Source organism: Augochlora pura, chromosome 4 (assembly GCF_028453695.1).
Source record: "Augochlora pura isolate Apur16 chromosome 4, APUR_v2.2.1, whole genome shotgun sequence".
Classification (NCBI taxonomy): Eukaryota; Metazoa; Arthropoda; class Insecta; order Hymenoptera; family Halictidae; genus Augochlora; species Augochlora pura.
The window spans coordinates 19,878,673-19,894,132 of NC_135775.1; the positions used below are offsets into that span (position 1 = coordinate 19,878,673).

Sequence of the window (15,460 nt, forward strand, 5' to 3'; positions counted from 1 at the left end):
AATTTCTAAAGTCTAATTTGTCTAAAAGAGCAAATAAAATTATCACGATATTTTCAAGGTAATTAAACAATTCGAAAAGGAAAGGGGTAGTTATTAAAATCCCACAGGGCTTCGTATATGTAGAAATTTTAATATAAAGTTTAACACCTCCGTTCGCATCGATACGCAATACGTACAGTTATTAATAATAATGTCTCCTTAAGATAACATGTAAACCGCAACTTGTTAGTCTCCATCAAAAACACTGTACTTCGTTAAACATTAGTCTTCAAACGGATTTACATTAAGTATAATCATTCGTGTACCGTATTGTTTCTTTTTCTTACGTTCCGTATAAATAAAACAACTCTACATCGAGGCTCCGTTGTAACTTTTACACAAACGCGACCGCTAATTAATTCGCTGATCAATAAACCGGTCGAAATTCACCGTCGCGATCGAGAAGAAAAAGAAATCAATCGGAAGACGCAACATTGTTCGAGGGTGTCGACGCGTCCCGTTGTATTTTACGCGAACAAAGCGTGAAACGTTAATTGTCAACGTTTTCTTCGTCTCGCATACAGGACCGTCGATCCATCCTTCGATCTATCGATCCTCCCCTCTAAAAACGTTTACTAAACGCGTATTTACAGAGCCGAGAATAATTGCTTAGATACTTGAGCATTCGTTCTTCTTCTTCTTCTTTTACCGTCTTCGGCGCGTTAATGTTCACCTTGTTACGTACAGGTTATCTCGCGTCGCCGAAGAAGATGGTCTCCATCTTGGAAACCGTCTCCGGCGTCACTAGATCGTCTTACTCTATGATAACATTTAAAACGGTCCATTGATCTCGGTCGTCTGTCCGTCGATGCATCGGTTGATTGCTCGATCGTCCATTATTATTTCAAATAATTAACGCGTCAACGTCGACAAAAGAATTCTCATACTGAGAGAAAAATATATATGGGACTTTCTGACATATTTTCAATGACAGTCGTGGGCTCCTCCTCTTCTCCGCACGTGGCAAATCTCGCGTTCTTCGTTTTTGCTACAGATACCCTCTCTCTCTAAACGTATTTACAGAAAACTTTCAACGTCCGAATGGTACTCCATCATTTTTACAATACCTGTCACCGATAATAAATAAATAACAACAGAGCAAAACGCGAAATTTTGGGTCTTTCTTAACCACGATTTAAATCATTCTTAAACACAATGTTGACTTGCGTTGATATAGTTTGGTTCTTCTTGCTCCTTGCAGATTTCACGAATTGTCTTCTGTGGAAGAATGATTAGGAGCAAGAATCATAGAATGTTAATTATCGATTCATGGATTTTCCATTTCACTTCATTGTTCTAAGGTTTTCTTGGATATTTCTATCTTTGCTTCGTTTTCCTCCCTTGGAACGGGTATGTACAACAACTGATGATCGATTAATCAACCAGGAGGAAAAATCGAGGGCCTTATCTCATTCCAAACCCGATCCCAGTTGCCTGGTTGTTGGTTGCCCTTTGTTCCATGGTGATGTATTGTCTAATCAGCCGAGAGATCTCGTGCGCCTGTTCTGTTTGCAGCCTGGTGATTCGTTGTTGCATCAGATTGCCACATTTCATGTCCAAATACAGGGTTCCTTCCTCCGATTTCACCTTCCTGGTGGAAATCACTTCGGAATAGGGGTAGTGATGCAGCGTCTCCTGTAAATTATTTTTATCGTTTGATTTTTAATACTATACATTCTGAAACAATAGAAATTAATATTTGAGGTAAAAGATTTAATTTTGTGAGAGTAGTAATTGACATTAGAAATGTGAATTTTATACTATTATAATTTATTTATACTATTATACTATTATAATTTTATTATTTCGTACAAAAATTAACAATGTAACTACTTCTCACAGAACATACTTTCAATAGTATTGTATTAATTTTTACGCGAGTACGATAATTAAATTAAAGCACTAGTAAATTAAATTAAACCACTACTCGATAACGCGCGGCAGACAATTATGGCAACGACGGCATCCCGACGAAAAGCCGAGAGTAATTCGAAGAAAGTGAAATTGAAAGTCGAGGAGATAATATTTCCACAGTGTTGGGTTTCTTACGTGTGTGATTAAATCAATGAAATGCACGCCGTGTCTATTGAGCGCCAGAATGTGATCGCCGCCCTTCTCTTTCCCTTCGGGCACCCTTTTCACAGCGAAGAAACTGGATCCGAACAGCGGCCACTTCCACAAAATTTCTGTAACGTGAACGAGAATATTATTAGCCTTTCTATCCGGTGTACTTTTTTTTTTTTATCGAACAACGTCATACGATACTCGGGAATCGACTTTCTCGATCTCGTACGAATCTGTTGCGATTATTACGAATGCTAAACACTTCTCACACTATTTCTCATCGAGAGCAGATATGCAACACCCTTTTCGGTCAAGTAATTCTATATAGTGTAACATATTTTAGCTTTTTACAGGTATGTATAACATTTACGATTTCTGTGTGAAAAAGATCACTGTAAATCTAGACATTTATGCAAATTTTAATTATATAATTTCAAAGATATTATATATAATATCTTTATATCTATATTATCTATAGATAATAGATATAGATAATATAGATTTTATTTGATAAAGATATTTTATAAAAATATTATACGAAACTCTGGTAAAAGGGAAAATGTGTTAAATTAACTATAAAATTATTTGTGATGTGCACAAATTAATAGCACATTTTTTAGCTTTGAATAAAAATTGAACGAAGAGAATGACGACTTAATTTACAAATTAATATACACAGATGAACGTTCATTATTACGGAAATAGTGAATCATCCTTGGACTTACTAAATCGAAGAAAGACATTCCAGTGTTATAGAAATCATCGTACATTCTGTTTTAGAGGAGCAACGCTCGAATATCAAATAATTGGCAGCTGATTCACGAAATGATCCGATTACATTACTCACCGAGAACTTGCGCCTTACAGGCAGCAACCGTGTTATGTTGCACATTGTTCCACGCTTGCTGAACCATGTTCGACCATTGTTGCGGTCGTGGCTCTCTCAAACTGAGCACCGGCTTCGGCAACAAGTATTTGATTTCTTTCGTGGTCGGCTCGTGCGTCATGTCTGCTGCTCTGTGCAGCAGGGCTGCTATTTGTGCCATGTCGTACTGGATCAAGCAAAAACGTATCATTGTAACTTTGTCTGAGACAAAAAGTCATTCATGTATTTAAGAATTTCCATTTGTTCTTTAGGGTAGCCTTTTGCGTTACAATAACCACGAAAGGTTTGCTGCAAGCATTAATTATCCTTAGTTTTCAATGAGATTCTATATAATATTTTACAAAAGTAAAATACTAGATAATCTTATTTTTTATCTTGTTAATTTCTTACATATTGTGCGAAGATTCTTTTAAAAAATTGTTACTAGGTTGATTTAGTTACTGGTCATTTTAAAATATTTAGAATGGATCTATAAATTATTTATGAATTGTGGCAAATTGGGTTGCATACGTACGACGACTTCTTGAGGTAAATGGTCGCCAGGTAGAACTAGAAGAAGACCCTCCAGGTAGTCCGGAGCGATTTGGTTGAAAACAACTTCTATGTACAGTGGTGCATCCAATCTGAGAGGGTAGTACCAAACGGATCTAGATTTTCAAAAACAAAAAATTATATAAATGAGCAACGTTTTAGTGATTGCGATCATAATTATAATATATATTATAAAGTTTAAGTATATATTCGATGTTATTTTAGATTGTGATTAGATACCTGCAGAATATCAAATAGAATACTTGATGATTCTTGTGGAGCTCAGTGGTTACATCCAGCACGTATTCGTCTCTGGCTAAAGGCATGGTGAATGCGTCGCCATCGACGATGCAGTACAACGAGAATTCGTCCATTTCGTGGGGATGTCTCACGGATATTACGTTACACATTTCTTCGATGACATCCTTGCCGAAAAGAAAGAGAAACTTAATCATCGGCAGTGCTATACTTGATTTTTTATTTCTTCTCAATATATTTCAGATTCTTAACAATTATTATTACATTTAGAAAATAATTCTTTTACAGTACGTTGATTTTAATTATTAATGAAATAACTGCTTGGTACAACTTTTCTGCTTTTTATAATAATTTTAATGAATTTAAATTAATATTAAGATATAAAAGTTTTAATTCTTCGTTCTTTTCATTTTTTATAGTTTGTCTACTCGTATTTATGATAATTTTATCTTTATTTTATGTTTATTTATTATTTAAAAATAATGGCATTTTATGATGCCAGAAATATATAAAAATATGAAACAAAAATAATTGCATTTAATTTCTAAATCAATATTTCTTGGATAAAAAATTAATTTTTAATTCCATCACGTACTTTGTAATTACTCCACAAAATATTTCATTGGTATAAATATTATTTTGCAATCTACTACACATTTACTATTACAAGCATGTTGTATTGTTACTTATAGACTGTGGATTTTTATAAAAATTAAAAATATATTCTTTCATTCAATAGTTTGACTAAAAACTGTTAAAAAGTGATCTGTATTCTACTTATATATTTTTGTCCTAAATGCATAAAATCTGCAGTCGACTTACAAAGAATGAAACTGATTTATGAATCGATCCAATATCGCGGCTTACCTGCACAACCGTCGTACACTTGGTATTGATGACCCTCTCCGTTCCACCCGGCAATCTATAGATCTGCCTCTTCGCGTTTCTACCCGCGCTGATCGCCATGATTTCGTCGACGCTTGGTACGTTCTTCCTTCCTCCGTACTTAACAGTCTTCCTAAGATTCTGTAAACACACCGTCGCGGTGCCGTGATAGGCTCGCCTTTTGTCGTACGCCGCCGTTTCGAGGTATTTGGTCAGGTAAGGCCTCAAGCCGTCGCTACAGGTGAAATAGGCGGCGACGATGCTGAAAATCCTCCAGCCGCGCTGACAACTATCCGGGTTCGGGCTTTTGTTGTTCGTTGTCTGCTTCATCAGCTGGCAGTAGACCTCGTCACGGAGTTGCTCGTACTTGTGGCAGTGCTGCAACAAATTATTTCGGTGCTAACAAATTATTTCGGTGCTAACAAATTATTATGCTATAGTTATAGTGTTAAAAACGTAAATGTGTATTTCTGTGTTATTTTCGCTTCATATTGTTTATTAATTTGACATATTAATGCTTCAAAATAAAGTATAATATAAAATAAAGAAATAGATACATAGAAATATAATAAATATTATATATATATATATAAACATATAACAAATATAGTAAATATTATATATGTAATTAAAGTTTAACAGATTGGCAAATTCCGAGATATATACACAGTATACATATATTTCAATTGTTTATTGTATCCAAGCGGAAGTACCGACAAGCAGCATACGCTGGCATTTTTATACTTCCACTTCCACGAGGTACAGAAAAGTAAGGCAAAAGTTTCGATAAGATTACAACATCCAGTTCTTCGGTTTAAGTTCCTATTTACGCGGTGCGAATAGTATCATTTGGTGTCAAGTAACCGCTTTGATTGCCGCGGACCTATCAGCAAAGAAGAAGAGAAAGCTGGTTTCACTCTCGGTAATTGTTTGAGGAATTAACGCCTGGCAAGTAAACGTAGCCGACGAGATGTTGATCTTTTTTTCGCACTGGTCGACGGATATCGCTTCGGTCGAATCAAAGAAAAAGGAACGAGACAAAAGGTACAGTAACGCCAAAAAGTATTGGCGCATTTCTTACACGGTATAACTCTTTCCGAATTGGAGTAAACGTCTTGAACTTTTTTGGTGATTAAAGTGATTGAAATACTTTCTTTTAATTCTGGAATTATATGGAACGACGAAGAAAAACTTCTCACGTTTCTCAGCTATTTTATTCTTAAAATAAATCAAATCTTTTTACCATGTTACTGTACGTGTATCCACGCGAGTTCCGCAGCTAATATTCGAAACTCAGCTGTTCTCTCATTGTGTGATAATTGTGGGACTATTTCCCCGATGATCGCCCGAAGAAAGAGCAGACAAATTGACGAGCCTGTAGTTGGATTTCCTTTTTGTAGCAGTGAAAAGAACCTCGATTTAGTTAAAGAGATCTCCCCGCGTCATTTAGGACGTGATCGATGTACTTTCATCGGAGAAAATGGGGTCTGATGAGATAATTCAAGGGAAATCACAGACTCCCGTTACCACATGCGCGCGGACTACTACCCCACAGTGCGCTATACTATTCGCTGTCCTATATTAAACTCCTCTTCGGCACTTTTCATTATACTAATTTATCCGCGACGCTGGAACGTTACGCAGAGCTTTCTAAGTGTCGATTACGCTAATGACATCTTTCTACGCTACTGGAAACTTACTGAAAGTTTTAAAACGCTACTAATTATTGTAATAACGTATAATCTTTCTGATCCACATATGACGCACAGGACTGCGACTATGTTACTCCTTTCAGCATTTCTTGCCTTTTAAAGGCCACGAATTCGAAGCGTTTACTAGGAAAATGCGAATTCTTGTACGTTTATGGCAACAGGTAATAGTATAGTGAAATTATCCAGGGAAGAATTGAATTAACGTTGTTTTGAAGCTGTTACAGAGGATTGTCTAAGTTATTAGTAGACTATGGATATTTATGGGGTACGATAAGGAGTCAAGCATGATTTTGTTTCTTCTTTAAATGTTATATATAATAAACTTGAAATTAATGTATTAATAGTTTTTCCAATGTTTTTTCCTTCGCTATTTTTTTCAGAAATGCATTAAATCTGTAGCGAAAGTAATTGCACACAAAGTTTACTAGATTAATTTTACCACTATAAAATATATTATTTGGATCGTGGAAGACTCCAGAGGGCAGTTAAAGGGTTAAGTACTTATAATGCAAGCTTTGAAATTTTCTAATCGAATAATAATAGAATACTAAATTGTCTGGTTAAACTAAAATGACTGGAGAGCTTCGCTGGTGCAGGAAAAGGAAGTACTCACCATCAGAATGGTGTAAACGCACTTGACCTCGCTGGTGTCCGGCGGCAAGGGTTGGTCGCCCATGTACCTCATCAAGCAAAGGAAACATTCGACGGCTAGACCACTCAGATCGGCGTCGAGCCTGAGCAGACTCTGCTCTATTGGCACAGGGGAGTACTTGACGAGGTCCACCTGCTCCTTCCAGGTCCATTCCGCGCCATCTTGTTGACCTTTGCTCTTCTTGCTCTTCTTCTTGCTCTTCAGCGACTCGATGACTTTCAGGGAGCCGCTTATGGAGCCATCCGCGGTCTTCAACATCTCGAATCTACGGCGAGTAGAATAAACAAATGAACATCGTCGTTTGTTCGACAATTTTCTAAAGGTGTTACGGGCTGTTGCGGGGACGCGTAGTCGCGCAAGAAGACCGCGCGCTCCGATCAATTTAACGAAGGAACGGGACTCCGGCAAAGGCGACGCGAGTAATAGCCTACGAAAATGGAAAACCGCTCGGCGAAGGTGCACCGGCCCGTAAACGGATTTTCCATTGCTGGACGTTGTTACCGCGGCGGGAAAAAGTCCCGGTTCAGAGTACTGAATGGGTGGTCGTCGCTTGTCAAAGTCGTGTTTAGGATATCGGTACTCCGGTTAGGTGTTCTAATGATCCCTCTTTAACGCTGCTCCTGGCCATCCCGCCAGTTCGTTATTCTTTTTGCGACGGCCCCGCCTGTGCCCGATTTATTACCGCGCTTCGAAATCTATTTCTGTAGCTCCCGAACCGGATCGTCGTTAAGCATTCTCACGATTTCTTCGACCGTCCGCCACCTGTCGTTAGAATTATCCGATCGCGCGGATCGGAGATTTGTCACCGCGATTACCGACCTGCTGATTTTTATGCGAAACAAGAATCGTGCGAGTTGATCGTAAGAAATATGATTCAGATAAAAATGTCTTCTTTTCACAGATGATGTAATAAATCTGTAGTCTATTAATTAATCGTATACATAATAAGAGAGCTGAGCACCGGAGCAATCTTTACCTTCGTCGTTGGATTTATTAAAGTTCGCACTGTTTTCAATGATTTCAGATAGTTTATTATTTTTTGTTTCTTAGAAGAACAGGAGTTCGTTCGACAGCCGCGTCCGCAACTCTGACCGAATATTTTCTCCCGCGGACAGCAATTGACTTTCATGTAATGACACTGGTTTTTATTCAATAAGACGTCACGGTCGTTTATTTTCGAACATAATTATTGTATTATATTATTAAGCCGGCAGAAGTAGAACAGAAACTTTCCAACTTGAACGTGCACGCCGAGCCAAGAAGGTAATGGAACTGACTATGTGAGCGCGCGAGCAGGCGATGTTACTTTACCACGCATTGAAATTACCAGAGCGGTGCCTTGTATTCATGTAATTTTCGCGACTCTTTCACAGAAAACGCGACCGCTACACTAATTTACTCTGCGAAACCGTAATTCCCTTCCTAATGGAATATTAACAAATTTATTTGAATACATCGCATCCGTTTTAACATTGTTCCATCGCGAGCGAATCGTTTTCTAACAGTGAAAAATGAAACTTAGTCGAGTCGGATAATATGTAGGAATAATTATCGTGTTTACTACTTATATTAATTTCCCATAACTTTCTACTAGTATGTATCCAACAAATCATAATTGCCAGTATTAACCTTTCGCTATATTATCGTTATAGCTACGATACTTAGAATTAATTGACAGGAAAAGAAAAATATTTCATACTAGAATATACTAGAATTGTATTACCATTTGGAAAATATTATCTACGTCTATTAGGTTTTATTCAACCCTTTTCATTTTAATGACGACTCCATTAAAGATTACTACATCACATTTTAAAATAATTTTAACGTTATCGAATCTATCTGCATTTAAAAAACTTTTAAAAGTATAGTTAATGCACGAGTTACGAAATCCAATTTCACTAAGTTATATAAAATGTAATTACCATAAGTCAAGAAAACTATTTTGAATTTAGATTTGTAATGGCTCGAGCTATAATTACGTGTCCGACTCGTCAATATAAATTGTTACACGTATGATAAATTGTCAACTATCAAGAACACACTTTCGCCTATAATACCAGACCATGGACACTGATAAATGATTTTCGATTCAACGTGACCCCATTGTTCTCCCGCCGCACTGGAAAAAAAGGCACGGCGGCGGTAACTTTGTCTCACTTTTATGAATGAACTCCAACTTCGATAGATCGATTCCCAGCGGTCGCAACGGTGCACAGCTTCGAAAGGGTAACACTCGCGGAAGGATGCCAAAAGAAGACGAAGGAGTACTGGTTCAGCCTTGCGCTCGCCGAGATGGTCGATGCTACTATGAGAACTGCAGTGCGTTATGCTTTCTCAACACGGCTGTCTCGCGGTTCTTGCGTAAGAGCTGGCCAATTAGTCTTTAACATTAATTTCCCTTTTATTACCGTGCCTCGATTCGGCATAAGGTGTTTCGGTTTAAGGACCCTGCGCCGAGAGAAATCTCCGCGTTATGGTACCCCGTGATTTCGAATACTCACTTATCCGTGTCTAGAGTGTACAGCGTGCAACAGTCGGAGAAATAGAAGAGTTAAAGACATGTCTGTGAAACTTATGATTAAATACGTTCACCTGTTCATTCTTTGCTCAATGCAATTTGATGAATCATTTACGAGTTTCGCATTGTCTATGAATGAATTGAGGTAAAGGAGAATTGCTTTGAAGGAATATTATATTTGAGATAGTTTTACTGAATTTGAATTAATAATTTGAGACTGTTAGTAATTATTTTTCATGACAGTGTTATTTGGACTTTATTTAATTGCGTTTTATGCGATAGTTTAGATGTTAGGCTCTCTGAAAATATTTTATTCTCATTCAGAGTTCTTAAAGTAGCTGAATCGATTTTTAAAGTAACTTGATGAATTTATTAATAATTAATTATTAGTATACTAAACGTGACAACAATTTGGTCCAAAAAATGCAACAAAATTCTAAACTTTCGTTACTTTGAATAAATTACTTAAATTTTTCATCTCAAGTTGATTATAAAAATCCTAACAGTAAATTTTCAATTCTCAGATTTTATTCCATTAAATAAATCGCTTTAATTTGTCAATAATATTGCTATAATTTGAGATTGGAATATTTCAAGTCTATTTGAAAATTCTAAGAACTAGATTAAACTTTAAATTGTCCGATTTTCATCCTCTAGATTAATCACTTCAATTTTGTAATAATATGATTATAATTTTGGGAATTAAATATTTCACGTCTATTTTAAAAATCCTAACAACTACAATAAACTTTGAATTCTCACATTTTATTCTCAAATAATTCGCTTCGATTACTATTCGAGAATGAAATACATCTCAATCCCATTTTAAAAATCCACTCGAAATTTAAACAGCAAAACGATATATAAAATAAAATTGCAATTTGTACTAACTTCTCAGTGCTCTGTCTGAAGTTCAACATGGCGTACTGCAATAGCGAGTGCTTTCCGTCGTTCACCACCGGCCCGCTCTCGTAGATGCCATCTTCTTGCAGCCTGCCGTTGTCTTCCGGTTGCCGCCATTCCTGGTTAGGGCTGAGCCGCTGGTTCTGCTGGTTTTTCTGATGGTTCGTCTGGTTCGTAGCCGACACGTGGTTCGGCACACGACTCGCAGGCACGTGGTTCTCGTGATTCGAGATAACATGATTAGACTGACCGTGGGACTGGACGTGATTCAACGAACCGTGGTTCGCCTGCGATTGAATCGATTTTGTGATCTGGGACACGTGGTTCTCGTGATGGTTCGACTTGTGGAGCGGCTTCTGATCGACCTGCGAAGCAAACCATGTTTCCCAATTAGTATTATGTACTTCTTCGTAAACGGTACAACTCTTAAAAAGAATCACTTCAGTTTATCGTATTTTAATCTCATTCTGTGTATATTCATAATATATTCGTTATGTCAGGTTATGTATTTTATGTATATTCGTATTCATTTTTATTGTATATTCGTAAATAAGCTGTGGCTCTGGCTGCACATTAAAACCGTTTCAAATTATTTAAAAGAAATCGAAATTAAATGAAAATGTATTTCTTGTTTTAAATGATTTAATAAGCTGAATTCCATTTAACGGGTTTCAAATCTTCTACTACATCTTCACTACATTATATTTAATTAATTTTGCTCCTTTATAGAGTAGCGCACTCGTAAAACCATGATGTAGAACATTTTCCATTTCATAGATACTACAATGCAGATAAAATCATATAATAATTAATTATCACAGCTATTATATATTGCATTGTACGAGAAAATAACGAGTATTTCGACATTCAGTATCCTTGATAGGAAATAATAAAGAAACTAGTATAGTTTCAATAATCCAACTTTCATTTTCAATTTATCACAAAGAAGAAAAACTACCGGCAGTCTTATCAATAGCATGAATTTCATACGAATTACATATCTGCATCGCAAATACACTCGTCGACAGTATCAATACGTTTATTAAATTGGGTCAACCCGCTGGTCGAAATTCAGTCACTCTCACCGATACGTATTCCATCCTCTCGTAATTTATTTATCGATATTCGAGAAAGTAGCTCGCACGGTTCGAACAAGGTGTACGCCGAAACCATTTCTGCCGATAAGATGGTTCGACAGAAAGCGCTGAAATCGTGGTATGTAGAACATAATACTTTTGCATAACTTGTTTTCCGAACGTAAAACCACCGCCGACCTGCAATAAACTTGCGGCAGCTTTGACACACGGACAATTGGACCTCGCAGTCCTGGTTCGTGCAACGAAAGCCACGAAATTGACCTTTCGCGCGGTTCACACCGGAAAACCGTGGGAGGGGAGGGGGGGAAACCGCATCAAAGGAAATTGTTCGACTGTTTCCCAAGAGAGCGACAATTATAAAATGATTAATTACACTGTTTAATTCGCGCGAGACTGCCGGCTCGTATTGTAAGTGACACCCCGGCAATTATGGTTCCAGTAATTAGGGAATAACTGTACGCGGGGAATTGCGGCGTTCTTTTTTTTCTTCTTTCGAGCAACGTTATTATTTTTGAGCAACGTAATCGGTCGTATTTTGTTTCTTTGCGGACGCGCGACCCTTCCCGTTTCCTCGATCCCGATCGAAATTACGTTCGCCCGTGTAAATTGCCGCGTGTAAAATCCTCGCATGACGGCGATACGACGCCCTGGTTTCGCAAGTGATTTACACGAAAGGTTTCTCGACCTTTCCTATTATTCATTTTCTCTTTCGCCTTCCATTTCCTGCTTTTCACCGACGCCGTCACGGGATATCGCGGATCCATCGATCGATCTCGCGGACGAGAAAACGGGTTTCCTTGCACGCGATCGAGATCCAGAATAGGAATGCGGAGAACAAACGTGATTAGTGGGGCCAACGCTGATATTATTTTCTTTCCTTTTTTCACGCGAAATTTTTGCGGCAATCGCTCGGAAACGATCGACGGCTGTTAATTCTTTACAAACGTGCGGCTCGATCTGCGCTCTCATCGCGGAATTTTATTTTCTTTATTTTATTTTTATTTCATTACTCACGTTGTTTCGATTTAATTTCGAGAACTGCGATTTGAGAAAATATTTATCACATTCCAGGAATTTAAGCATACTTTTCACATTCCAGGATAATATCTTTTGTTTGTTATTAACTTATTTTACTTTCAGAGTATTATTCGCTTATTTTGGTAATTCTATATAATTGTTCATTTATTTTACTTCCACACAGATATTGATTTACTTCAATATTTGAAAATTATTATTCGTATTTATTATTTATATTTATATAGTATTTTTATTTTATAGTATTCATACTCTCCAAATTTTAGGTAACTATTTATTTATCGTACTTTAAAACACATATTACTTTATTATACTTTCGAATTATTCACTCATTTTACTTTCAGGAAATTATTCAATCGTCTTTCCAGAAATTCTTAATAAAATATTACTTTTCCAGATAACTTCGTTTTCTTTATTTTACGTAAGTTTGAATACTTTTTAATAAATTAGATCGATAGTCCGACAACAATTTCGTAACATATCAAAAATGCTGTTTTTATAGAATTAGATCCTACATCAAAGTTATATATCCCGGAAAATATAATCTATATTGTTATATAAATAAATAATTTCTCTGCTAGATATCGTTTCTGTTTCCACCTTTAAAATGATTAAATACTAATTTATTTCCAGTTAACGTTATTATAAAATTGAAAGAGCTCCCATGCTCTAACAACTCATTTATAAATGTTACTAAAATATTATTATAAAATTGCAGATTACTATTTGCGTCTACAATTTTTTAACACACTATTTATCGGATGATCGGTAAGAGAAAATTTCAGTAATCCACGTTGCACGTGCGTACCGATGAACTTCATAGTATCGTGAAAGTTTATCGGTCCGAACGATTGCTATTATATCTGCCACGACTGACATATCTTTCGTGAATTATGATTTCGTTCTACTGCGTTATTGAGGCAATGACAGCACGATAATAGAACCCTCGATCTGCAGCAAATTCGAATGTAATGAACAGCTGTTGCGCGCCGCGAAAGAAATATCGTACGCGATGAAATCTTTTAAAGACGCTACGATAATTTAGGTTTCGAATCATCGCGTTTATAGTTGCTAACGAATACAAGTACAGTACAAGTAGTACAAGTAGTACAAGTAGAGTACAAAAGTATACAGAGCAATTTCGATGTAACGAAAAATAGTAACGATGATCGCGATTTCGAATAGAAAATAATCCTGCAATTTAATTGCCGATTTTTGCTCGAACAAGAGTTTTATTAACAATTATTTTAACGATTAACGAAGATCAGAATAATTACTATAAAATAGAGAGTATAATTATTGAACTTTGTGCTTTTTAATATAATTTTAAAATTATTCCGATTTAATTGGGTAAGCGTTTCGAAACGGTTTCGCGGTGAAATTGTCGAGAAATTAGTTTTCCAAACGTGTCTCAGAAAATAGTGTCGGACACATTCACGCCTAAGACGTCGCCGACAAGACCTGAATCCTACCCGTGGAAGCGGGATAAGCAGATGTTGACCCTGACCCACATAATCGTTAATGCATCGAGGTACGGTGGAAGACATCAACACACATAGTTACGGTATAATATTAATAAGAATAAGAAGTAGCCGCGTGATTTCTCTGGCCTGTTTGCGGAACGCATTTCCTTCGCCCGATTCCGCGAGCCGTGCGAATAAATTAAATTAATTATCCGCGTGTCTATACGAAACGACAGTTCTGCGATTCTCCGTATACCTATCCACTTTGTCGAAAGAAAAGTATGAGATAGACTGCGATCATAATTTTCCAATTCAAGCCGTGATATTACGCGATTCCGACGAAATATTTTGCTCCTGGAATAATTTTCAAAGCATAGATTCGCGACGCTGACATGTCCAAACAAAAACCAAGGAACTGGAAATGATTAGAAAACCGCGTTTAAAGCGCGATTAGCGCGAGAATGAAACTCCGCGCGAACGCGGAGACTGGAGACTTCAACGCGTGGCAAGAAACCATCAGCATTAACCTCAAAGCAACGAACATTATAATATTGCGCGTAATGGCCAGAAAAAATTATGCACGCGCTGCTACTATCGATTCTTCGAAATACGTTTGCCTCGTTAAGTAATTTTGTATAACCCTGATGACTAATTAACTGCGCGACGCGATGGAAAATTATTTTCTTTTGCCTAGTTTTTTAGCTGGATAGTTATGTCGGAGACACTGTGTCGAGTAAACGAATTCGAAGTGACAAAAATACAATGTAACAGTAAAAAGGTGCTAACGTTGGTTAATTTAAATTTATAGATATTGTTTGTTAATTTAAAATATTGGTGAAACGAATTCTAGTGAATAATAGCTAAGAAATAAGCTACAAGATATAAAGATTTGTATGAGTTATGTAGAATGTTTTACTATGCAATTATATAAATAATTTTTATTCTGAGTAAAATTTAGTAAAGCAATAATACAACTAAAAAATAAAATACCAAAGAGAAAGACTATTCAATATCTTTTCATCAGACAGTTCTATTAGCAAATTCTATGCACAAAAAAATATGAGAAATGGAATCTTATGAACAAATTCAGTAAAATCAATGTAAAACGTCGCAGAATCTATCTTTCAAGGAACACACTCGAAGTCTCACGGTAACCAGATAATAACTCCCGATCAGACTCCATAAACCAATTTTCTCCACCGAAAACTAACCGCAGCCCATAAATCCCCCATAAAATTTCGTGTTTAACCATCGGCGACGGGGCGAACGCCGACGAAGATGAAGACGCAGAGGCAATGACAGCGGGAGTCGCTCGCGGAACGCACTATTTCAGCGGTCATAAAGTCGTAATTCATTGTTCGTTAACCTTAATTGCCTGGGCCGAGTAACGTCTTCTAAGTTGGCACCATTAATT

The 15,460-nt window shown here is 36.8% G+C and overlaps 1 protein-coding gene across 2 annotated transcripts in view; it reads right to left on the minus strand.

Moving 5' to 3' along the window:
- Positions 1 to 110: 110 nt before the first annotated feature.
- Positions 111 to 15,460, minus strand: part of Myo10a (unconventional myosin 10A) — a 108,301-nt gene continuing 92,951 nt past the window's right edge. For both annotated transcript variants that reach the window (XM_078177792.1, XM_078177791.1), the window contains 8 exons: positions 10,440 to 10,816; positions 6,989 to 7,292; positions 4,646 to 5,041; positions 3,761 to 3,945; positions 3,504 to 3,636; positions 2,951 to 3,155; positions 2,089 to 2,225; positions 111 to 1,674 (listed from right to left, as the gene is read on the minus strand). In XM_078177792.1, the coding sequence (XP_078033918.1) occupies positions 1,444 to 1,674; positions 2,089 to 2,225; positions 2,951 to 3,155; positions 3,504 to 3,636; positions 3,761 to 3,945; positions 4,646 to 5,041; positions 6,989 to 7,292; positions 10,440 to 10,816 (1,968 nt within the window). In that variant the 3' untranslated portion in view covers positions 111 to 1,443. The remainder of the gene's footprint in view (positions 1,675 to 2,088; positions 2,226 to 2,950; positions 3,156 to 3,503; positions 3,637 to 3,760; positions 3,946 to 4,645; positions 5,042 to 6,988; positions 7,293 to 10,439; positions 10,817 to 15,460) is intronic.